The following is a 25,918-nucleotide window of genomic DNA, read 5'->3' as shown; positions in this document are numbered from 1 at the left end:
TCCCCTTGCTTCCTGTTTTCCTCCCGGGCTGCCTGGTTTCCTTCTTCTGAACTTGCTCCAGTCATTGAGCGTTGCACCCTTCCCCTTTTCCATCCTTCGGCGTCTCCTCCCTGGTCTTGGCGGCTTGTCTACATTGCGCCGCATTCCCGCTCATCGCACACTGCCGTTTCTGACATCTTCCGTGGCTTCCTGGATGACCTATTGTTCATGCATTTCACTTAGTGCTGTCTTGGACTTTTGGACCGAGGTCCCTGATTATCAGCCACCTTATCTCTGCTTTATGGTGGCTTGGGAATTAGCCAGATGCTGATCTAGGTCTTTGTTCTGTGTGGCCTTCTAGTTCCACAGTTAAAGCTTATATCTTTGTTTTTGTTTCCTCCTGTGAAGTCCTGGATTTGATTAACGAAAGAATTTGAGTAAAAGTGAGAACCGGAATTAGGGTGCTTTAAGTAATAATTTGGCCTTCTCACTGTTAGTTCTTTAATTTTTTTCGGAGTGTGGGGCAAATACTGGAAATAAGAGATGGAGTTAGGTGGCTTATGTCTGTAAGAGTCAGAAAATCCTTAGGCTGTGGCTGCCAGTTATCTCTCAGGTAGAGTGAGTTGCAAGTTTCACAGTAAACAGCTTGTTTACAGTTTAATTTTTCTTTTATTTATGTATTTGAGGCAGAGTCTCACTCTGTCGTCCAGGCTGGAGTGCAGTGGCGAGATCTCGGCTCACTGCAACCTCTGCCTCCTGGGCAGAGGTTCAAGCCATTCTCGGACCTCAGCTTCTCTGGTAGCTGGGACTGCAGGCGTGCGCCACCACACCCGGCGAATTTTTGTACTGTTTAGTAGAGACAAAATTTCACCATGTTGGTCAGGCTGATCTCGAACTCCTGAGAACTCCTGACCTCGAGACCCGCGCCGGGCCCACAGCTTGGTACGTTAGAGAGACATGATACATCAATCAGTATATGTAAGAAGTACATTGGTTCGGTCTGAAAAGGCGGGACAACTTGAAGCAAAGGCAGGAAGACTGGAAGCAGGAAGGAGCTTCCGGGTCACAGATAGGTGATACACAAATGGTTACCTTCTTTTGAGTTTCTGATGAGCCTTTCCAAAGGAAGCAAATCAGATATGCATCCATCTCAGTGAGCAGAGGAGTGGCTTTGAATAGAATGGGAGGCAGGTGTGCCCTAAGCGGTTCCCAGCTGGAGTTTTCCTTAGTGATTTTGGGGCCCCAGAGATTTTCCTTTCACAGCCAGATTAACACCACCGCACTCCATCCTGAGCAACAGAGTGCAACCCTGTTTTAACAAAAAAAAAAGCGCAAAGATGATGAGTAAGCAATTTTGGTGGAGGTGGGGATTATGGCTAATATTTAATAAGATGAACCAGGCACTAGTCTTAAGTGCTTGACATATGTTAAATGAGTTGTCTTTCCATAAGTGGCTAATATGGTGCATGGTACATGGTGGGTAAGCTGTGTTAGCTTTTACTGCTAACTTTTGTATTTATTTATTTATTTTTTGAGGCAGGGTCAAAAAGCTCCCTACATTGTTCTTTTTCAAAATCTCATTTCCAGGCTGGGTGCCGTAGCTTACATCTGTAATCCCAGCACTTTGGGAGGCCAGGGCTGGCAGGTCACCTGAGGTTAGGAGTTTGAGACCAGCCTGGCCAACATGGTGAAACCCCATCTCCACTGAAAATACAAAAATTAGCTGGGTGTGGTGGCTCACGCCTGTAATCCCAGCTACTTGGGAGGCTGAGGCAGGATAATTGCTTGAATCTGGGACACGGAGGGCTGCAGTGAGCCAAGATCATGCCATTGCATTCCAGCCTGGATGACAGAGCAAGACTCCATCTTAAAAAAAAAAAAAAATCTCATTTCCTAGCTGATCAGTGAAAACATCACTGATTGATGGCATTCAATGATCAGTCCATTGATCAATCATCATTGACTGGTAGAGTGGCACCATCTCAGCCCGCTGCAGCCTTGACTTCCCTGGCTCAAGTGATCCTCCCACCTTAGCCTCCTGAGTACCTGGGACCAACCACAGACCTGCCACCTCCACACCTGGCTAATTTTTGGTATTTTTTATAGAGATGGGGTTTCACCATGTTGCCCAGGCTGGTCTTGAACTCCTGGGTTCAAGTCATCTGCCGCTTTGGCGTCCCAATGTGCTGGGACTACAAGTGTGAGCCAACATACCTGGCCTAATTTTTTTTTAATAGACTTTATATTTTAAAACATTAACAGAAGAATTGAGCAGCTAGTTCCCATATACAGTCCAGTACTCCCTACATACTCATATACACACAGATTCCCCTCTTGCTACCGTTTTACATTAGTGTGACACATTTGTTACAGTTAACCAATGCTGATATATTATTAACCAAGACTAAATCATTTTACATTAGTATAATAATATATTTGTTATAATTAATAAACCAGTACTGATACTGGAGTCCATAGGTTTTTCAGAGTCCCTTAGTTTTTACTTCATGTCTTTTTCTGTTCCAGGAAGCCATCCAGAATTCCATATTATATTTAGCTGTCATGTATCCTCTTGGGACTCTGACAGTTTGTTTTTTGAGACGGGGTCTTGCTCTGTCACCCAGGCTGTAGTGCAGTGAGCGACACAATCATGGCTCACTGCGGCCTTGATCCCCCTGGTTCAAGCGATCCTCCTGCTTCAGCCTCCCCACCAAGTAGCTGGGACTACAGGTGCATACAACTGCACCCAGCTAATTTTTTGAATTTATTATTTGTAGAGATAAGGTCTCACTGTGTTGTCCAGGCTGGTCTCAAACGCTTGGGCTCAAACAGTCCTCCCACCTTGGCCTCCCAAAGAAAGTGCTAGAATTACAGGCATGAGCCACTGCTCCCAGCCAATTTTTTATTTTTTTATTTTTATTTTTTCTATGGAGACAGAGTCCCCCTGTGTTGCCCAGGCTGATTTCAAACTCCTGGCCTCAAGCGATCCTCCTGTCTTGACCTCCCAAAGTGCTGGCATTACAGGTGTGAGCCACTGAACCCAGCCAACCTTGACAGTTTTGAGGAGTGTTGGCCAGGTATAGTGTAGGATGCCCCTGTATTGAAACTTATCTGATGTTTTCTCATGATTAGACTGGGATTATGAGTTTTGAGGGGCAATTCACAGAGGTAAAGTGCCTTTTTTTTTTCTTGAAATGGAGTTTCGCTCCTGTTGCCCAGGCTGGAGTACATTGGCATGATCTCGGCTCACTGCAACCTCCGCCTCCCTGGTTCAAGAGATTCTCCTCCCTCAGCCTCTGAAGTAGCTGGGACTACAGGCATGTGCCACCACGCCAGGCTAATTTTTGTATTTTTAGTAGAGACAGGGTTTCCCTATGTTGGCCAGGCTCGTCTTGAACTCCTGACCTCAGGTGATCTACCCGCATCGGCCTCCTAAAGTGCTGGGATTAACAGGTGTGAGCCACCGCGCCCAGCCAAAGTGCCATTTTCATTGGGTATTGAGGGCGCATAGTATCCACGTGATTTATAACTGTCAGCGTTGATCTCGGTCCCCTGGCTGAAGCAGTGTTTATCAGCTTTCTCCACTCTCTCTCATCCCTTTCTATACTGCACTGTACCTGTTATAAGGACACTAATTAATTTTTTCACACACAAAAACTCAAAGAAAAACCCAGCATCCCAACGTGGCTTCCTTATGCCTCTTAAAATAGGTCTCAGACACCGCTGTGTCCAGAGCCGTTCATTAGACTTGCCCAGGCCTGCCTCTCCCACTCTGCATCTGGAGCCTGCATCTGTTTATGCCTCTGTTCATGTTGCTGCTTGTCTCCTCCTCAATGTCTCCTCCCTGCCTTTCCAGCCATCTCAATCCTGCTTGTCTTTGAAGGTCCAGCCAGAAACTTTTCTTTCTTCCTCTGTGAAATCATCCTGGAATAATCGAATCCATTTCTAAATTCTAAATGGTATTTGTTACTGACATATACTCCACCCTGCTCTGCTTCCAGGTAAATGAAAGCCTGTTTGCTGTAGGCAAAAACTGGGTTTTGTTATAATCATTCAGCTTTGCCTTTTTTTTTTTTCTGAAGCAGAGTCTCGCTCTTGTCACCCAGGCTGGAGTGCATTGGCACGATCTCAGCTCACTGCAACCTCTGCCTCCCGGGTTCAAGTAATTCTCCTGCCTCAGCCTCCTGAGTAGCTGGAATTACAGGTGCATGCCATCACGCCCAGCTAATTTTTGTATTTTTAGTAGCAACAGGGTTTTACCATGTTAGCCAGGTTGGTCATGAACCCCTGACCTCAAGTGAGCCACCTGCATCGGACTCCCAAAGTGCTGGGATTACAGGAGTGAGCCACTGCACCCAACCCAGATTTGCCCTTTGTTTAAGAGCTAACAGAATGCAGATAAAGAATTATATAACCAGTGCCTATGATATAGAATACATTTCTTCTGAAAAGGTAAGTTTTAGGAATAGAAAACAAATATTAAACCAGGTGCAGTGGCTCATGCCTGTAATCCCAGCACTTTGAGAGACTGAGGTGGGCAGATCACCTGAGGTCAGGAACTCAAGACCAGCCTGACCAACATGATGAAACCCCGTCTCTGTTAAAAATACAAAATTAGCTGGGTGTGGCAGCACATGCCTGTAATCCCAGCTACTTGGGAGGCTGAGGCAGGAGACTCACTTGAAACCCGGGCGGCGGAGATTGCAGTGAGCCAAGATCGCACCATTGCACTCCAGCCTGGGTGACAAGAGTGAAACTCTGTCTCAAAAAAAAAAAAAGAAAGAAAGAAAAAAGAAAACATGTATTAGGCTGAGCATGATGGCTTATTCCTGTAATCCCAGCACTTTGGGAGACTGAGGTGGGCGGGTTGCTTGAGGCCAGGAGTTGGAGACCAGCCTGGCCAACATGGTGAAACCCTATCTCTACAATACAAAAATTAGCTGAGCTTGGTGGTGCACGTGCCTGTGGTCCCAGCTACTTGGGAGGCTGAGGCATGAGAATCACTTGAACCTGTGAGGTGGAGGTTGCAGTGAGCTGAGATTGCACCACTATACTCCAGCCTGGGTGACAGAGCGATACTCTGTCTCATAAAAGAAAAGAGAATACGTATTAATCACCGACTCCCAGTTGAGTTCTGCTTTTCTGAGTCTTATCACAAGTCCAAATGCAGTTGCTTCAGTAGTTTTTTGTTTGATGAGAAACTACTGTAGAGAGAAGGACACAGACAGGGTACAGATGAAAGGGTCGGAGGCTAGGTCCAGGGTCCCTGAGATGACACATGGGATGCCGTGAGGAAAGGACCCTTTCTGGTGGCTCTGCCCTGTGAAGTGGGTGTCATACTTTGGCTTGGATTCCAGGATGAACTAAATACACAAGAGGAGAGAGCTTTCTAGTTCGAACCAGACTGGCTGGCAGAAAGGTTTTAAGGATTACCTAAAATTCTCTCATTCCAGCCAGCTCACTTCTCTGGCCAGACTGAGCTCGTGTGGGAGAGATGTCAGTTCTGAAATGTTCTTCTTTTCGCTTAGGTTTGCTGGTTGGCTCCTGAGCAGACAGCAGGAAAGAAGAAGCCCTTTGTGTACACCCAGGGCCAGGCTGTCCTAAACCGGGCCTTCTTCCCTTGCTTCGACACGCCTGCTGTTAAATACAAATATTCAGCTCTTATTGAGGTAAGGAGACTAAGATTAGGTGCACCTGCCCTTGGGATTAAGAAATAATTTCAGATCTATCAAACAGGTCACATTTCAGTGGTAAATTATTATATCCATTCAGTAGTACTTCTGAAAAATTGCTTACTTTTAAATTCTTCCACCTACTGAAGTTGTATGTAGCCTTCCTCTAAATCCCATCAGTTGAGCACAGATTTAGTTTCTTGAAACCTTTGTGTTCTCCAAGATAGACTCCGGGCCATTATCATCACACACAGGTGGCTGGTCATGCTTTATTCAAACTAATCAAAAGGAGACTCTCTCCAGGTAAAATCTCCTAAGCTTTCTCTGTTGTCAGGTCCCAGATGGCTTCACAGCTGTGATGAGTGCTAGCACCTGGGAGAAGAGAGGTCCAAATAAGTTCTTCTTCCAGATGTGTCAGCCCATCCCCTCCTATCTGATAGCTTTGGCCATCGGAGATCTGGTTTCGGCTGAAGTTGGACCCAGGTAGGAGACAAAGACCCCACAGGCAAGGTTGGATTGGCCTCAGAGGCAAGGAGGACTCTGACCAGTGGACCTGCTGGGGTGGTTCTTGGGGAGTCTTGGATCCTCTGTCTGAGTCCAGAGCCTTTCTGCAGCTCATGCAGCATGAGCACAGCTGGCGGAAGTGCTCGTTTTCTCCCCACCTTTCCCACTCCCTCTTTCCAGTTCTAATCCTGCTGCCTGGAATAACATCATCAGCCCTGCTAGCAGTAGTGTTGTCCTGGGCTGCCTTACAGAGGGATGTTGGAATTTAGGCTGCAATTTTGGGAAATTGGTTTTTTTTTTTTTTTTTTTTTTGAGATGGAGTCTCGCTGTGTTGCCCAGGCTGGACTGGAGTGCAATGGCATGATCTCGGCTCACTGCAACCTCTGCCTCCTGGGTTCAAGCGATTTTCCTGCCTCAGCCTCACAAGTAACTGGGACTGCAGGCATGCCCCACCACGCTCAGCTAATTTTTGTATTTTTAGTAGAGATGGGGTTTCACCATGTTGGCCAGGCTGCTTTCAAACTCCTGACCTCGGGTGATTCACCTGCCTCGGCCTCCCAAAGTGCTGGGATTACAGGCATGAGCCATCATGCCCGGCCTGGGAAATGGATCTTTATTAATATCTTTAAGTTTTAATGCCCTTCTAGCAGCTATGTCTACTTTCCTATCTTCGTACAAATCTTCCCCATTTTCTTTTGCGCTTAGTTACTGGAAATACACAACTTTGGTATCATTATTTCCTTCTAAGAGGGAAGTGGACTCTCCTTCATGTCTGCAGCGGATGCGTGAGTCTAAGCCTGCGGTGGCAGCAATGCCTCCATGAGGTTAGATGGATCTTGTGAAGATAAAAAGTGATTTTGTAAGGTTTCCTGAGAAAAGAGGTTTGACCAGGAGTCTAGGTTTTTCCTGGCTCTCATATTACCTGCCACTATAGCTTGGTCCCAATGTGGGAGCATCAAAGGCTGGACAGTGAAACTGTGACCTTTTCCTGGTGCTGTTGCTGTTCTTTATCTCTAGCCCTGCTCCCAGTTCCTAAAGGCAGTGGTGTCCTTGACAAGATTAGTTACAAGTCTCAGACTTCATAATTGGGCTCAGTGGCACTGCTGGTATCATGAGTCTTAGTTTCTGGTTATCAGATGGAATAATAGATGGGATTCCACTGGCATCTGCTCCCAGTGCACACACTCAAAACAATACCAGTCTGGAAAGACGAAGTGCCCTCCTCTTACGAAGGGCTGTCTTCCTAATAGGCAGGGCAGGAAATAACCAAAAGGATGTCATCTTTGCAACAGACAAGCAAGTAGATGAGTAAAGGAATGTCGTTTCCAAGAATACCCTTACTAAGGTTCTATTTGTGAGAGTATGAACTATTAATGGGAAATGAGAGAACAATAGATTCTAAAGATACTGAATGATAATGATTTCTTTTTATACTGCCTGTAATAAAATGACAACATGGTATATTGAACTAGGTGACAGGATCCACTTAACTGGTGGTAATGACTTATTCCTTCCCTGGTTAGATGGATAGTCCTTGCCTCCTGGGTCACATTGTAGGGTCTTGTGGGGGGTTTATTTATTATTTTTGAGACGGAGTCTTGCTCTGTTGCCGAGGCTGGAGCGCAGGGGTGCGATCTTGGCTCCCCACAACCTCCGCCTCCCAGGTTCAAGCGATTCTCCAGCCTCAGCCTCCCAAGTAGCTGGGCCTACAGGTGCGTGCCACCATTTCTGGCTAGTTTTTATATTTTTAGTAGAGATGGGGCTTCACTATATTGGCCAGACTGGTCTTGAACTCCTGACCTCGTGATCCACCCACCTCAGCCTCCCAACGTTCTGAGATTACAGGCGTGAGCCACCACACCCGGCCGTGGGGGTTTATTAAATGGGAGGGTTTTCTGGCAAGATATGTCACCTATCCCAGTCCCTGTTACTGCAAGAGGAAAATCCTGGGCAGAGGGGAATTATGGATATATCCCAGTAGGCCCTTTTATTTATAATCTCTTCTAATCCTTACACAGACTCCATGAGGATGATACTCTCTACATTTTAAAAATAAGCAAACCAAGGCTGTGGTGAGTGGCTTGTGCAGGACCACTAGTTGGCAAAACTGGAATTAAAATGCAGGTATTTCCATTGCAAATCCAGTGCTCTTTGCACTATACTACGGGTGATGAGATTGCAGCTTGACTGAGAGCGTCCTCATTTATTTTGACAGAAATGTGTGTCCTGGTGGAGGTATCTTGGATGACTGTCTTAAACCTTCTAGTTGTAGCAAGCTGAAGTCCACTGGGCTGAAGGACTATGGTAATTTTGATATTCAAGGTGGTGGTAGAACAGTTCACAAAGTAATTCCTTGAAGACACTGACTGCCGTCCCATGGTCGTTTTCTGTCTGGTGTCCTGTCACATCATCTTTGGCAACTTTTGTCTCCTAACACCCAGGGTTGAGGGTGGCTGCAGGGTTTCTTGTGCTGTGCCCTGCCCTTCTTGTTTTCCCCTCTCTCCCTTCCTCTCTCTTTCTCTCTTGCTTTCTTTTCTTGTCTCGCTCTCTTGTCCAGGCTGGAATGCAGTGGCACAAGAGCCCACTGAACCTCAGGCTACCAGGCTCAAGCAATCCTCCCACTTCAGCCTCCAGAGTAGCTGGAACCACAGCTACTCTGTCACCATGCCCAGCTAATTTTGTTTATTTTTTGCAGAAGCAGAGTCTTGCTATGTTGTCTAGGCTGATCTTGAACTCCTGTGCTCAAGAGATCCTCCCAGCTTGGCCTCCCAAAGTGTTGGGATTGTAGGCATGAGCCACCGCACCCACCTTCAGGGTTTCTTGACCTGTACTCAGAGAGCCTTCTTCACTCTGTCAGCCACCCATATTCACAGCCATGCTCTGGAATCTAGAGCCTAGACATCGTCATTGTCATGAACTGTACCATAGCTGAACTTTTAAGCCACTTGTCCTCATTCATCCTGACTCTGCTAACCTTCCAGCTCTCTGACAGCCTCCCTTCCACTATATTCCACCACATCTCCTCCTTGAGCTCATGGCAGCCTCCCTTCCGGCAAGCCACCCATTTCTCCTGGGCAGTCAAGACCCTCCTGACTGGGCTTCCCTTCCTGGCCCAAGTGTGTGGTTGGTTACCTCTTACCAACACCCCAAACCTCCTTGCCCACTATTCCGCTGCTGTAATGTCCCAGTCCCTTGTTATACAATTCCTTTTCTCTACTTCTATGAGTGGGTATTTGGGAGATATAGAAAATAGTGAAACTACACAGTAATACCACTATAACTTTCTTTTTTTTTTTTGAGACGGAGTCTCGATCTGTCACCCAGGCTGGAGTGCAGTGGCGCGATCTCAGCTCACTGCAACCTCTGCCTCCCGGGTTCACGCCATTCTCCTGCCTCAGCCTTCTGAGTAGCTGGGACTACAGGCGCCCGCCACCACACCCAGCTAAATTTTTCGTATTTTTAGTAGAGACAGAGTTTCATCGTGTTAGCCAGGATGGGCTTGATCTCCTGACCTCGTGATCCGCCCGCCTCAGCCTCCCAAAGTGCTGGGATTATAGGCATGAACCACCATACCCGGCTACCACTATAACTTTCTTAATTCTTCGTGAAAAGTTGGAATTAAAGGAAAGTCGAAATAGACATTTGTGAGGTTTTCCAGAAAAATGTAACAGATGTACAGTCTTCAACAGCAGGTGTGCTTTCAAGGTTGTTCAATAGTCATTTTGTTTATCTTTCCATCTCACTCCCTTTACACTGTTCTAAGACTATACTCTTCAAATTTACTGTCCAATCCCATCCCCTCACTTAAGCAAAAGGTCTTGTCTCCTGTTTTACTGAGAATATTAAATTCATCAGATATGATTATGTCAGCTTCCTGTCCTCCACTTAAAAAGTTATCTTCATCTGCTTCTATCCTTCCAGACTGCGATGAGGGTCCTTCCTTCTGTTTAAAGCCAAATCTCTTCCCTCACATGTCCTCTGGGACTTTGCCTCATCATTTATGTCTCTGTCTTCAAATCTGCAGCCTCCCCCTCTAGACAAGCACCAGTTTCTCTTAGATCTATAGCAAAGCAAAAAACAAACTCAAGGCTGGGCGTGGTGGTTCACACTTGTAATCCCACCTCTTTGGGAGGCCAAGGTGGGTGGATCACCTGAGGTCAGGAGTTCGAGACTAGCCTGGCCAACGTGGTGAAACCCCATCTCTCCTAAAAACACAAAAATCATCCGGACATGGTGGTGCATGCCTATAACCCCCGCTACTCAGGAGGCTGAGGCAGGAGAATCACTTGAACATGGGAGGTGGAGGTTGAGCCGAGATTGCACTACTGCACTCCAACCTGGGCGACAAAGTGAGACTCCACCTCAAAAAAAAAGCCAAAAACAAACAAACAAACAAACAAACTCGGCTGGGTGCAGTGGCTCATGGCTGTAATCCCAGCACTTTGGGAGGCTGAGGTGGGTGGATCATGAGGTCAGGAGATCTAGACCATCCTGGTTAACATGGTGAAGCCCTGTCTCTACTAAAACTACAAAAACAAAAATTAGCCAGGTGTGGTGGTGGGCGCCTGTAGTCCCAGCTACTCAGGAGGCTGAGGTGGGAGAATGGTGTGAACCCAGGAGGAGGAGCTTGCAGTGAGCCTGGATCGCGCCACTACACTCCAGCCTGGGTGAAAGAGCAAGACTCCGTCTCAACAAACAAACAAACAACTAAAAAAACCCTTAACTCCATATTCTCTTCTGGCACAACACACTGTCCTTCCCTCTGTAGCCAGGTGACTTGAGTAGCATGTATACTCACTGGCTGCACTTCTTGAAACCCCCCCACCCCACCATCATTTATTGCTACAATCTGCAATGGAATCCAGCCCCCCACCCTTGCCATGCCGTTGAAACTCTGTAGTAAGAGAGGTTATTTGCCTCAATACAGGTAACACATGTGATGCTTTTAGCCCTCGCCTTCATGTTCTGCTGTTTTTCCTTCAGGCCCCGTTGACCCTCCTCTAGCTTCTGTGCCACCACCCATGCTGGTTGTCGGGCCTCCTGGTTAGTCCTTTCTCATCTCCTTCCCTGACCCTTTGCCCAGCTCCTTGTGTGTCGGTGTTGCCCAAGGCTCTGTCCTTGACCTGTTCTTTTCTCCTACATGCTTTCCATGGAGAAACTCACTCATTCTTGTAGTTTAACATATTTTCTGTGTCCTGCAGCCAGAATGATCTCTTAAAACTCAATCTGATAATGTCACTTGTTGCCTTAAAATGCTCCCATGGCTCTGAAGGTCCAGTTCTGTAACAGAGTATCTGAGGCTCTTTGAGACCCGACCCTCTTGGGCCTCTCATGTCCCGTCTCCTGCCACTGCCTCCCCCATTGCAGTCTGATCCTGTCCTCGAGTAATCCCAGACCCTCGGTGCTTCCTCACATGCATATGCAGCGTTCCATGGCTAGGTCTTTGCTTTTGATATTTGAGAAGTACCTGATACTGGTTTCCTTATATCTTTTCTTCCTGTTGGAATAGTTCCTATCCTTCAGCAAAGGCAGAGAGGAAGTTTTCCCTCATCCTGGCCTGGACCTATCCCACTTTGCCATCAGTCTTTTTTTTTTGAAACAGAGTCTTAACTCTGTTGCCCAGGTTGGAGTGCCATGGTGCGATCTTGGCTCTCCGCAACCTCCGCCGCCTGGGTTCAAGCGATTCTCCTGCTTCAGCCTCTCAAGTAACTGGGATTACAGGCACGCATCACCATGCCCTGCTAATTTTTTTTTTTTATTTTTTTTTAATAGAAACAGGGTTTCACCATGTTGGCCAGGCTGGTCTTGAACTCTTGACCTCGGCCTCCCAAAGTACGGTGATTACAGACGTGAGCTACCAGCCCAGCTAGTCTCTCATTCATATGTCCGTATGGAAAAGCAGTTCTACAGTGCAGCCGGGGGCTCTTGGTCAAGCAGAGCCTTTGGCTGCAGGAGCCGAGTCCATTGCATCTTTCCATTAGACTGGATCTTCTTGTTTTGTTTTTGTTTCCTCCAAGCCACCTTTGTTTCCCTATCTTTTTATTATGTAAATTTCAAATATCTAGAAAATTGAAAGGATGATGCGTTGAACACCTATAGAACCATCTACTTTGTTATACTAGTTATATGAGTGGATTTGTTTTTGTTTTTGCTAGACTGTTTAAAAGCAAGTAAATCTGTGTGCCTCTCTGAAGAATAGAGGCATTCTCCCTTATAACCACAATCCCATTATTGTACCTAAGGCAGTTAACAAATTTCTATTAACATTAGTAGGTTTGGATCGGACACAGTGGCTCATGCCTATAATCCCAGCACTTTGAGAGGCTGAGGCAGGTGAATCATTTGAACCCAGGAGTTCGAGACCAACCAGGGCAACATAGCGAAACCCTGCCTGTACAAAAAATAAAAAAATTAGCCAGGCATGATGGCATGTACCTATAGTCCTAGCCAGTGGCATTGGGGAGCTGAGGTGGAAGGATCACTTGAGCCCCAGGAGGCAGAGGTTGGATCACATCACTGTACTCCAGCCTGGGCAACAGAGCAAGAACCTGTCTTCTAAAAAAAAAAAAAGGTTTGTCTCTTAAGGTTTTATTCAATTCCAGATTCTATTATTAGAACCCTTTCTTCTTCTTTTTTTTTTTTTTTTTTTTTTGAGGTGGAGTCTCCCTCTGTCGCCCAGGCTGGAGTGCAGTGGCGCCGTCTCGGCTCACTGCAAGCCCCACCTCCCGGATTCACGCCATTCTCCTGCCTCAGACTCCCGAGTAGCTGGGACTATAGGCGCCCGCCACCACACCCGGCTAATTTTTTGTACTTTTAGTAGAAATGGGGTTTCACCGTGTTAGCCAGGATGGTCTCAATCTCCTGACCTCATGATCCACCCGCCTCGACCTCCCAAAGTGCTGGGATTACAGGCGTGAGCCACCGCACCCAGCCTTAGAACCCTTTCTTATCTCTCCTATAAGTAGAGAGAAGAAAACTAACATTTACTGTATAAACCGCTGTTTGAAGGGCTTTTGTGTGTTGTCTTATTTAATCTTCACTCATTTTACCAATGAGGAAACTGAAGCTCAGAAAGGTTAAATCACTTTTGCAAGATTGCATTCAGTAGTGAAACCATAACCGTGTAGCACGGTTCCACCTCCATGAAGCTGTCTGGGGTCCTTGTTTCTCAGGTGTGGGGAGCGGTCTCTTGGATCTGTGTGGTGATCTGATCTTGCACCCCGTCACTGTGGCTGACTGCACTGTCACATTCACTTGTCTGAGGCCAATTTTCTACAGGTGCTTTCAGGATCGGGTCACTGTGATGGTCTCTAAGCACCATTCTGCTTTTTCTGCTCTCTTGTCTTTAGGAGCCGGGTGTGGGCTGAGCCTTGCTTGATTGATGCTGCCAAGGAGGAGTACAACGGGGTGATAGAAGAATTTTTGGCAACAGGCGAGAAGCTTTTTGGACCTTATGTTTGGGGAAGGTGTGATATCACATTGACTCTAGTGTCTCCTGTTAAACTGAGTCCCTGGTTTCCATTCTCCCTCTTCGTGTGGCTTCTCCACCTCCTGCCTCCCAGAGCAAAGTTTCCCTGATCCTAGAAGTGAAGGAGAGGAGGAAAAGAGGAGGACATGAGCCAGGCTCCGCACTGTTGCTGAGGAGAGGACCTAGGAGACGAGGTTCTTTCTTTTTTTTTTTTTTTTTTTTTTTGAGATGGAGTCTTCTTGCTCCGTCGCCCAGGCTGGAGTGCAGTGGCATGATCTCATCTCATTGCAACCTCCACCTCACCTCCCAGGTTCAAGCGATTCTCATGCCTCAGCCTCCAGAGTAGCTGGGATTACAGACGCCCCCCACCACACCCAGCTAATCTTTGTATTTTTAGTAGAGACAGGGTTTCACCCTGTTGGCCAAGCTGGTCTCGAACTCCTGACCTCAGGTGATCTGTCTACCTTGGCTCCCAAACTGCTGGGATTACAGGTGTGAGCCACCAGGCCCAGCCGAGAAGAGGTTCTTGAGGTGATGAAAATGTGACCTGCAGTTGCCAAGTTTGAGATGGGGCAGCACCGTCAAGATCCTTTGTTGACCTGTGTTTTCCCATTGCTGCAAGTTTCCCCACACTCTGTTTTTAACTTTGACATCTTCACACTTAGGCTCCTTAGATTAAAGGGTGCACGTTGGTCTTTATGACCCCAAGTTGGCCTCCAGGGGGCTCCATGTGATGGAGCTGATAATATACTTACCACCTCCACACCTGCTTGGAAGGAGAGAGGGAAACAAATGCCTGGAGAGTGAGCTCCAGGAGAGCAGACACCACCTGGATGAGGGAAGTCCCGGCAAGGCAGGGGAGCCACCTGGGAGAAGCACTGAGGAGCCTGGGCTTTATTTTCCGCACTGGGCCCGAAATCATACTCTGCCTGTTTAGCGACTGCATATCTTAGGGCTTGGAAATAGGCTGGAAAGGGAAGCGAGGTAGGGTCTGCTCCAGGAAGCCAGGGCCTCTCGGTGACCTCCCTGCTTCTCGGCAGGTACGACTTGCTCTTCATGCCACCGTCCTTTCCATTTGGAGGAATGGAGAACCCTTGTCTGACCTTTGTCACACCCTGCCTGCTAGCTGGGGACCGCTCCTTGGCAGATGTCATCATCCATGAGATCTCCCACAGTTGGTTTGGGAACCTGGTCACCAACGCCAACTGGGGTGAATTCTGGCTCAATGAAGGTTTCACCATGTACGCCCAGAGGAGGATCTCCACCGTCCTCTTTGGTAAAGTGTCCACCCCTCTCCTAAGGACTCTGCCTCCCATTCTTAACCTGTGGAGCCAGTGTGATCTCCTTATGGGGTTTCAGAATACAAGTGGGGTTTCAGAATACAAACCACATACATGGTTTAACAACTGACTTTTTCCTTCTTTCTTTTTTTTTTTGAAGCAGAGTCTTACTCTATCGCCTAGGCTGGAGTGCAGTGGCCCGATCTCAGCTCACTGCAAGCTCCGCCTTCCAGGTTCATGCCATTCTCCTGCCTCAGCCTCCCGAGTAGCTGGGATTACAGGCATGCGCCCCCACGCCCAGCTAATTTTTGTATTTTTAGTAGAGACGGGGTTTCTCCATTTAGGTCAGGCTGGTCTCGAACTCCCGACCTCAGGTGATCCACCTGCCTTGGCCTCCCAAATTGCTGGGATTACAGGCATGAGCCACCGTGCCTGGCTCATTAGATTTTCTTCTATAGCTGCATATATGGATGTTTTTTAATTTACTGTTTGTTTCTCATTTTCTGTTGAAATATGTTGACAAACTTCCTTACATATAAATGTCTATTCATATCAGATGATTTCAATAAGGATAAATTCTTAGAAACACAATTTCTGGGTCTGAACTTTTTTTTTTTTTTTTGAGACAGAGTCTTGTTCTTTTGCCCAGGCTGGAGTGCAGTGTTGCAATCTCAGCTCATTGCAACCTCCGCCTCCGTGGTTCAAGCAATTCTTCTGCCTCAGCTCCCCCACATCCCACCCCCTGTAGCTGGGATTACAGGCATGCACCACCACGCCTGGATAATTTTTATGTTTTTAGTAGAGACGGGATTTCGGCATATCGGCCAGACTGGTCTTGAACTCCTGGCCTCAAGTGACCTGCCTGCCTAAGCCTCCCAAAGTGCTGAGACAACAGGTGTGAGCCACTGCGCCCGGCCCTGAACATTTTAAATTACAGAGTCTTTTTTAGTACATATTGTCCATTATCTTCCAGAAAGTTTGTACAAATCTATACTTTCATTCAGAGTATAGATAGCAAGAGCCTATTTGTGAATATCTGAATCAGCCATTAGGAATCCTGCAAGCAAATATTTTTATCCCATTGTACAGTTGAAGAAACAGACTGAGAGAGGCTGAGTCACTTACTCAGAGTCAAAACATCTAGGAAAGGGCAGAGCTGGCTGGTTCCAAAACCCTGTGCCCCTCCCCTCCACTATTCCCTCAGTCATTGTTTGTAATGCAGAAGGAGACTTAGAGATCCTTAAAATTTTGGGGTTGATAATTTCTTTTGTCTGACAGAAACAGTCAGATGAAAATAATTCTAAGTTTTCACAGAAGATCAAACCATTACCAAGCACGGTGGCTCACGCCTGAGGCGGGTGGATCACCTCAGGTCAGGAGTTTGAGACTAGCCTGACCAATATGGTGAAACTCCGTCTCTACTAAAAATACAAAAAGTAGCCAGGCATCGTGGTGTGTGCCTGTAGTCCCAGCTGCTTGGGAAACTGAGATAGGAGAATTGCTTGACTCCAGGAGGCGGAGGTTGCAGTGAGCTGAGATCGTGCCACTGCACTCCAACCTGGGCAACAGAGCAAGACTCTGTCTCAAAAAAAAAGAAGATCAAATCATTTTCTAAAAATAAGGCTGGGGGCCGGGCGTGGTGGCTCACACTTGTAATCCCAGCACTTTAATCCCAGCACTTTGGGAGGCCAAGGCAGACAGATCACCTGAGGTCAGGAGTTTGAGAACAGCCTGGCCAATGTGGCGAAGCCCCCTCTTTACTAAAAATACAAATATTAGTGGGCGTGATGGTGCACATCTGTAATCCCGGCTACTCGGGAGGCTGATGCAGGAGAATGGCTTGAACCCAGGAGGAGGCGGAGGTTGCACTGAGCCGAGATCGTGCCATTGCACTCCAGCCTGGGCGACAGAGCGAGGCTGTATCTCAAAAAATTAAAATAATAAATAAAATAAGATAAAATAAAAATATAGTACTTTGATAAGGAAAGGTAACTGTCAGAAAGGTGTGATTCTCCCAGTCCTCATTTAAGAGAGAGACTAACAGCCTGAGTTAACCAAGTCCTTTGTAGCCCACAGCAACAGGGAGCTAGGGACTGAATCAGGCTCTTTGTAACTGTCCCTATTTGCCCTGGGTCCCCAGGAGGGTAATGTTATTAAGCTTCAGGTATCTGTTGCTGTTCTTCTTGAGGCCACAAAGAGGCAGCACAGTGTCTCTGTCAGGAAAATACAGTTGGATGTGGTGACAGACTTTTTCCTGGGGGCTTATGTTTGATTCTGCACCAGGCGCTGCGTACACCTGCTTGGAGGCTGCAACGGGGCGAGCTCTGCTGCGTCAGCACATGGACATCACTGGAGAGGAAAACCCACTCAACAAGCTCCGCGTGAAGATTGAACCAGGTCCAGGAGGCTCCTCTGTCTGACACCCACTCCCCTCAATTGAGCTTGGAGCCCCAAGTTAATGCAAACTTCATGTTGATCAGTGCACACTTAGAATATTTTATTCGGAGGGAGGGGCACTCCAGAGCTCTTTCTGGCCAATTCTGTGGCCACTAGGCTAACTGAACCCAAGCCACTGCAGCCAGATAGGAGTTCTGTCCAGTCTGTACAGTTCGTGATGACTTTACCATTGCTTTGCATTTGCACAAGTCTGTATTATTTTACCAGGCTCTTTCCCATTCCTTCATGATCATCAGGGCAGATCTGTGGATTCTGTAGAGTAAAAGCATTAGCCTTATTTTACAGAGGACGGGACTGAGTGCCAGACAAGTTAAGTGTCTTGTCCAGGTCATATACCTAATCAGTGCATGACTGCAACTGAGATCCGGGTCCTCTCTTCAAATTCAGAGCTTTTTACTTCCTAACATTTTCCTTCATTCCATGTGTGACTAATCTGAAACCTTTTTATGCAGTCGAAGCTCATGTTCCTTGATGCTGTTAAGTGTGCAAATGAATTTCTTGGAGACTGGTAATTTAGTTTTAGCCTGGAACAGCTGTGAAAACAGCACATTGGCTGGGCATGGTGGCTCATGCCTGTAATCCCAGGTTGAGGCGGGTGGATCATGAGGTCAAGAGTTCAAGACCAGCCTAGCCAATATGGAGAAACGCTGTCTCTACTGAAAATACAAAATTTAGCTGGGCGTGGTGGTGCATGCCTGTAATCCCAGCTACTGGGGAGGCTGAGGCGGGAGAGGCTGAGGCGGGAGAATCGCTCGACCCTGGGAGGCAAAGGTTGCGGTGAGCTGAGATTGTACCACTGTACTCCAGCCTGGGTGATAGAGCAAGACTCTGTCTCAAAAAAAGAAAAAGAAAAAAAAAAACACTGATCTGGGAGGGGAGGTTGAGTATTTAGGTGACCAATAGGGATGGAAAAGACACAGCCTGGTGCTCAGTGGGAAGAGCTGATGGAACCTACCCACACAAAGTATATCCCGGGACTAAGGAAATGTGTCTGCTCCTCTGGAAGGCTGGTTTCTTTGTCTTCATATTAGATCCACAGTAAATGACCCTCTGAGATCTCCTTGGAAGCACCTTGAGAGAGGTCAAGATCTGGAGAGAGATCTTGGCCTTGAGAGAGAGATCTTAAGAGAGAGATCTTGGCCTTGAGAGAGGCCAAGATCTGGAGAGAGCCCAGGATCTGGACTCCTTGGCCTTGCTGTCCCTGGGGAAGCTGAATTCTGATCTCTTCCATTGCTAGTCTTTTGACTCTAGAGCTAGAGAAGAACGTTACGGGTGACAGGCTACAAAAGCTTAAATCTTGTCTGCTTTCTCCTCTGCCAGGCGTTGACCCGGATGACACCTATAACGAGACCCCCTACGAGAAAGGTTTCTGCTTTGTGTCATACCTGGCCCACTTGGTGGGTGATCAGGATCAGTTTGACAATTTTCTCAAGGTATAGTCACATGAGGGGAGAAGGAAGAGGAGCGGATAAAGCCACTGGGCCTGAGCAAGGGTAGAGGCAGGGGGCGAAAGAGATAAGGGGTTGGAGGAGGACCCAAGACACAGAAGGACTCCACTCCCCACGGGGCTAGAGAGGGTCTGAAGAGCCTTCCCTCCTCACAGGCCTATGTGCATGAATTCAAATTCCAAAGCATCTTAGCCGATGACTTTCTGGACTTCTACTTGGAATATTTCCCTGAGCTTAAGAAGAAGAGAGTGGATATCATTCCAGGTAAACAGAGAAACTGGCCTACAGGCTTCTAAAAAATAGTAGAGAATGATATCTCATTTACACTCGGAAAGATGGTGGTGGGTGGGAAAACACTGGGTCAGAGTCAGCTAGGTAGGGGCATTTTGAGCAAACCCAGAATCCTGGGATTTATTCCAGACAAATGACTTCTTTTGACTCCTCTCTGCCTCATTTTCTCCCAGTCTGTTTCCTTACTCTCTCCTCTCCTCTCTTCTTGTTTTCCTCACACCTGGACACACATAATCAGACCCTTAACTTGCCCAGAGAGCTGCCACTGCTGCTGCTGCTGCTGCGCTGCTGCTCTGAGCTAAAACTCACAGGGCAGGAGCGGAGGCAGCACCCCCTCCTACGGCCTTCTGAGTGAAGGCAATCCCGGTAGCTGTCCCAATTTCTTTCTTTTTTTTTTTTTTTTTTTTTTTTTTTTTTTTTTGCCCAGGCTGGAGTGCAATGGCATGATCTCGGCTCACTGCAACCTCTGCCTCCCGGGTTCAAGCAATTCTCCTGCCTCAGCCTCCCGAGTAGCTGGGATTATAGGCATGCGCCACCACGCCAGGCTAATTTTGTATTTTTAGTAGAGACAGAGTTTCTCCATGTTGGTCAGGCTGGTCTCAAACTCCTGACCTCAGGTGATCTGCCTGCCTCAGCCTCCCAAAGTGCTGGGATTACAGGCATGAGCCACTGCGCCCAGCCCCCAATTTCTGCCTGGGAGGTACTGGTTCCAAAGAAAAAAGGAAAAATGTTCTGTCATGGATGACACAGTCCATTAGACATACCCCCACTTTTTGCTGTGGCCTGAACCCCCCTGAGTCACTCTGTTGTTGGTTTGATGAAGTCTGCATCCTCTGACAGTAGGATTGGTCAGGCCTTTAGCAGCACCTACTGTTCGGTTGGAGGCTTGCATTTTAATGTCATGGGACTCTGGAGCTAATGGTAGTTAATAATTCTAGAGTACTTACTATGCATCAGGTGGTACGCTAAGCTTTTAACGTTTGCTTATGTAATCCTCATAACCGTCACTGAGGCAGGGCCTATCACCCCCACTTTATAGATAAAACTGAGGTGCAGAGGTGAAGTAACATGCCCGAGGCCTCCCAGCTAGTTAATGGCAGAGCAGGGGTAGGAACCGAGGCAGCCTGGTCCTAGAGCCCCAGTGCTTAAGTACAGTGTGGTTCTGGTGATCAGTAGGAGAATGTACACGTGAATAGAGCATCCACCAACTTGGCTGTGACAACACAGTGCTAATTTGGAGTGAAAAGCACTTTCACGGTCGAAATAACACAGTCTCTAGATATCATTATAACTAGGACTCTGCTGGAGCAAGTGGTTACATGGGAAAGTAATGTTAAATGCTGGGGAAAGAGTTTGGGATGGAGAGAGGAGAAACTTGAGGTCTCTGGGAGTTGCTTGAACCAACGACAGTAACCTGGCCAGAGAATTCTGATAGTATCTTCTCTCCTTCTCCCAAACAGGTTTTGAGTTTGATCGATGGCTGAATACCCCTGGCTGGCCCCCTTACCTCCCTGATCTCTCCCCCGGGGACTCACTCATGAAGCCTGCTGAAGAGCTAGCCCAGCTGTGGGCAGCCGAGGAGCTGGACGTGAAGGCCATTGAAGCCGTGGCCATCTCTCCCTGGAAGACCTACCAGCTGGTCTACTTCCTGGATAAGATCCTCCAGAAATCCCCTCTTCCTCCTGGTAAGAAAAAATGGTGAACCAGGGCTCCTTGTGTGCAGAGCTTTATGTCAGGGGCTAGAGAGAGACTCACAAAAAGTAGTGATGCCTGCCTCTAGGGGACTGCCACGTACAATAGGGAGGCTGGCCCTCCACAAGGAATGTGCCATCGGAAGGTTATGGGTTCTACCTACAAGCACCATAAGGACAAAGTCACAAAGCCTGGCAGTGCTCAAGTCCAAAGCTTCTGCAGGTGACTCTTGTAAAGCCTTTGTGTCTATTAAGCCATTTAATTCTCACAGCTCCTCTGGGAAGTAGGTGGTGTGATTTATTTATTTTTTTTTTTTTTTTTTTTTTGAGACGGAGTCTCGCTCTGTCACCCAGGCTGGAGTGCAGTGGCCGGATCTCAGCTCACTGCAAGCTCCGCCTCCCGGGTTTAGCCATTCTCCTGGCTCAGCCTCCCGAGTAGCTGGGACTGGTGGTGTGATTTAAATACCCAGGTGACAGAGAATGAACTTGAGGTACAAACAGGTCACACAGAACCCAGTCATCCAAAGCTCTCAACCACTAATGCTTTGTGGCTGCTCAGTCAAAATAATGTTCACCAAGAGGTTAAAAAAAAAGTTAGAGACAAGATGACTTTTAGCAGGTGAGTAGCAGGAATACAAATGGAACAGGATATTGGGGGAATATGTCTGCTTTAATCTTGCTCTGTCCACCAGGCTGGAGTGCAGTGGTGCTATTGGCTCACGGCAACCTCCTCCGCCTTCTGAGTTCAAGCGATTCTTGATTCTAGCGCCTCGGCCTCCAAGTAGCTGAGATTACAGGCGTGCAGCACCACACAGGTGTGCACCACCACACAGGTGTGCACCACCACAACGGCCAATTTTTTTTGGTATTTTTAGTAGAGACAGGGTTTCGCCGTGTTGACCGGGCTGGTCTCACACTCCTGACCTCAAGTGATCTGGCCACTTCAGCCTCCCAAAGTTCTAGGGTTACAGGCGTGAGCCACCGTGCCTAGCCACAAATCATTTCTTTCTCTTCTCCAGGGAATGTGAAAACACTTGGAGAGACATACCCAAGTATCTCAAATGCCCGGAATGCAGAGCTCCGGCTACGATGGGGCCAAATCGTCCTTAAGAACGACCACCAGGAAGATTTCTGGAAAGTGAAGGAGTTCCTGCATAACCAGGTGGGTGGCCTCTGCCTCGCTCTTCCCGAAAGCACACCGGGACCCACTCGGCCATATGTGAAGTAATCATGTGGACAGGGCTCATCGAGGACTCATCTGAGGCCCAGAGGGAGGGGCAAATGACCTGAGGACCCTACCACTCAGTCTCTTTACTAGTGTGGCTTTGAAGGCATTGCCCTAGGGACAAGAGGAAGCCTGCAGGCCTGTGGAGCTTTCTGCAGTTCAGCTGGTGAGACCCCAGGAAAAAAAGCTGGCCAGAGCCAACCCAGAGGTGGGAAAGAGGGTGATCGCATCATGCGGGAAACGCCAAGAGGGAAAGGGGCCAGAGGTCAAGCGAGAAGAGCAAAGACTTGGAGGATAGGTCCCTGCTGCCCTGTGACTTGGGCATGGTTGGGACAGCAGCCAGACCCTCTGTCACCATGTGGAAGTTGCCCTGTTGGGGAAGGGCCCCAGGCTCTCAGGATGAACTGAATGTCATCAGATTCCGGAGCAGGGAGGGCTGGACTGGAGACGAAGCAGTGCTCTGCAGAAAGTCAGGGCTGCGTGCCTGTTTGGGGATGTTCTGAGCCCTCTGTGGGCTTCCTCAAGGCTCTGGATTTTAGGAACTTGTGATGTTGCTGGCTTTTATTTGTGTGAATTTGACCTGTGGGTTTTCCTTTGTTTGACTGCAGTTGGACCGTATGCGGCTGTGAGCTTTATGTGCTGCAGCCGTTGATATCTGCTATTCACTTGATGGCTCACCACCTACCCCTTTCCAAAAGTCTGGAGTCCCACTGTGTCAACCCAACTCATTTGTTTTGTTGAGTGTAGACATCCCCAAGTTAGCATGGATTGGGATGCATATTGAGATCCATCTCCATGGATCTTTGGCCCCCAAGAAGATGCCAGAATTAGAGCACTTCTGATAAGAAACTCCTCATTCCACTGTGGTACCCACATCCCTTTTAGCACCTAGCCATGGCTGCTATTAGGCTGGTACTGGGGGCAGGAGGGCTGGACAGACCCACCGGGCAAGCTTCTTAGGCATGTGTATGTGTGTTTCTTGCAGGGGAAGCAGAAGTATACACTTCCGCTGTACCACGCAATGATGGGTGGCAGTGAGGTGGCCCAGACCCTCGCCAAGGAGACCTTTGCATCCACCGCCTCCCAGCTTCACAGCAATGTTGTCAACTATGTCCAGCAGATCGTGGCACCCAAGGGCAGTTAGAGGCTCGTGTGCATGGCCCCTGCCTCTTCAGGCTCTGCAGGCTTTCAGAATAATTGTTTGTTCCCAAATTCCTGTTCTCTGATCAACTTCCTGGAGTTTATATTCCCTCAGGATAATCTGTTCTCTAGGCTTAGGTATCTGTGACTCTTGGGCCTGTGCTCTGGTGGGAACTTCTCTAGTCCACTGAGCCCTGAGACAGAGAACCTGCCCACAGCTCTCCCCGCTACAGGCTGCGAGCACTGCAGGGCAGCGGGCCTTCTCCGCCTCTCCGCCTAAGTCTCTGGGAAGAAGTGGAGAGGACTGATTCTCTTCTTTTCTTTTTTTTTCTTTTCTTTTTTCTCGCTGATTTTATGCAAAGGGCTGGCATTCTGATTGTTCTTTTTTCAGGTTTAATCCTTATTTTAATAAAGTTTTCAAGCAAAAATTGTTATAGATTGAGTGACTATTACATTTCTTCCACCAGGGGTCCCCACTGTGTTTGTTCAGGAAAGGTCACTGGGGGAAGCCCAGAGAATGACAGTGTTTCCCTGTCCTCAGCAAACAGCCAGGGTGAAGGAGGTGGGTGTCCCACCCATGCATATGAAAAAATATATGGCAAAATGGCACAGCTGGTACAGGAAAATGAAAAAGGAATAGCATTCCAGTTCTCCGTGAAGCAGCTGAATTCTCTCCCTGCAGCAGCATTCCTATTATCATTTCCATCACTAAGAAAAAAAAAAGTGGGCTGGGCACAGTGGCTCATGCCTGTAATCCCAGCACTTTGGGAGGCTGAGGTGAGAGGATCACTTGAGCCCAGGAGTTTGAGACCAGCCTGCCCAACATAGTGGGATCTCATCTCTACCAAAAAAAAAAAAAAAAAAAAAAGTCAGGCGTGATGGTTCACGCCTGTAATCTCAACACTTTGGGAGGCCAAGGCAGGCAGATCACTTGAGGTCAGAAGTTCAAGACCAGCGTGGCCAACATGGTGAAGCCCCATCTCTACTGCAAAAATTATATATGTACAAAAATTAGCCATGCATGGTGGCGCACACCTGTAGTTCCAGTTACTTGGGAGGTTGAGGCAGGAGAATCACTTGAACCTGGGAGGTGGAGGTTGCAGTGAGCTGAGATCATGCCGCTGCACTCCAGCCTGGGTGACAGAGCAAGACTTCTATAAAAAAAAACAAACAAACACAAAGATAGCTGGGCGTGGTGGTGCATGCCTGTGGTTTCAGCTACTCAGGAGGCTGAGGCAGGAGGATCACTTAAGCCCAAGAGGTCAAGGCCACAGTGAGTCTTGACTGTGCCACTGAACTCCAGCCTGAGTGACAGAGTGAGACCCTGTCTCAAAAATAAAAATACAAAACTGTCTTACGACTTTTTCTCTACCCTTCTCCCCATCCCCAAGGCTTCACTGGGCCTCACCTGTCTTTGCTCCTGGATGACTATTTGAATGGTGTGGTAATCAGTAGTCTTTTAGAACTTAGCACTAAATTCTGATTTCCTGGCCTCAACATGGGGACCTAAACAGTTAGCAATCTGGGTTTGGGAGTGGGATGAGGGGAGGGTTGGAAGAAATATTTAGTGTGTTTCAGTTGCCTTTCTTTAAATACAGGGCACCCCTGAACCAGCCTCTGTTCGCAGCTCTGCTCTGTCCTTGGCTTTAGGTTATCAAACAGGCTTTCTCCCTCCCCTGCACAAGGGTTGGGAATGAGTCAATTTGCTTTCACTCAGCAAGAGCAAGGGACTAGTGACCAAGTGGTAGACTGGAGAGGCCTCTACCCCATGGCACACTCAACTTCACCATCAGAGAGGGCGATGTGGGTCACAGGAGAGGGATCTGGAGGCCCAGGATCGGAAGAGACACTCTAGGCACTGGCATTTTGACAGCAAACTCCTGTGGCTCTTTCAGGACTGTTCTTGGCAATATGTTATTGACAAGGACTATTTTAGGGCTATCCAGTTGCCTCCCCCTCTCCCCAACCTGGTATCTAGCTTATCAGTAGCTATCTTTCCTTGCTCTTTACAAAAATCTATAGCACCCACAGGCCCAGTAATCATGAAAGGTCACTGGAAGGAAAGGCTGGAAGTCCTTCTTCTAACAGCCGTTCTGTGACTCCACTAACTTTGTGGGTTCCCGTTTCATAGCACGGGTATCCTGAGCTGTGTAGCCTGCCTCACTCGCCACCTTTGTACCCGACAGGCCTACTGGATGTGGCTGTCCTTTTGTAGGACATCCTCCCATCCCACAGATGAGGCTGTGCTGCTGTGTGGGCAAGCTCTGTGGGGAGAGGGGAGGCCAGTGGGCTGTTTTTGCCATCACAGAGTACTGGGAAGCCCCTGGCAACCTGCTCCGTAGCTCTCTTGACCACTATCCTGGAATCTTCTCCCCACCCCCATCCCCATGCTTCCAAGGCACTGACCTCAAATCCAAGTCTTTCCCACTTATCTCAAGCTGCTAGTCCGTAGGGATTCCTTATCTCAGCTCCATGTCACCGGTGAGGAAGCCCCAAGAAGGCAAGGGAGCTGAGAGCCTTCTCATTTTTCTCATACATCCTCCTCTTCACCCCGCCATCCTGGGAGCCCCAGCCAGATACTCTTCAGGGCAGGGAGCACGTGAGCAGCCCTGGGGCTAGAAGCCGGTTCTCCCACATTCCTGGGTGAGGGACTGGGTGGAGGGTGTGCCTGCCTCAGGCTCCTTGGGGGAGGCCCCCTGAAGGGCTGGGGAAAATCCTACTGAGCCCCAGGCTCTCCTGCCTGCACTGTCCCAGTGTGGGGGT

The 25,918-nt window shown here is 48.1% G+C and overlaps 1 protein-coding gene across 1 annotated transcript in view; it reads left to right on the top strand.

Moving 5' to 3' along the window:
* Positions 1-23,585, top strand: part of RNPEP (arginyl aminopeptidase (aminopeptidase B)) — a 24,514-nt gene extending 929 nt beyond the window's left edge. Inside the window, exons 2-11 of the mRNA XM_011990538.1 lie at positions 5,508-5,648; positions 5,986-6,134; positions 13,505-13,621; positions 14,664-14,899; positions 17,187-17,300; positions 18,681-18,793; positions 18,964-19,072; positions 20,560-20,784; positions 21,810-21,952; positions 23,001-23,585. Of these exons, the coding sequence (XP_011845928.1) occupies positions 6,010-6,134; positions 13,505-13,621; positions 14,664-14,899; positions 17,187-17,300; positions 18,681-18,793; positions 18,964-19,072; positions 20,560-20,784; positions 21,810-21,952; positions 23,001-23,159 (1,341 nt within the window). The 5' untranslated portion in view covers positions 5,508-5,648; positions 5,986-6,009 and the 3' untranslated portion in view covers positions 23,160-23,585. The remainder of the gene's footprint in view (positions 1-5,507; positions 5,649-5,985; positions 6,135-13,504; positions 13,622-14,663; positions 14,900-17,186; positions 17,301-18,680; positions 18,794-18,963; positions 19,073-20,559; positions 20,785-21,809; positions 21,953-23,000) is intronic.
* Positions 23,586-25,918: the final 2,333 nt, after the last annotated feature.

Source organism: Mandrillus leucophaeus, unplaced genomic scaffold (assembly GCF_000951045.1).
Source record: "Mandrillus leucophaeus isolate KB7577 unplaced genomic scaffold, Mleu.le_1.0 Scaffold38, whole genome shotgun sequence".
NCBI classification, from domain to species: domain Eukaryota; kingdom Metazoa; phylum Chordata; class Mammalia; order Primates; family Cercopithecidae; genus Mandrillus; species Mandrillus leucophaeus.
Note: the sequence above shows the minus strand (reverse complement) of the source record. Positions and strands in the feature narration are given on the sequence as shown.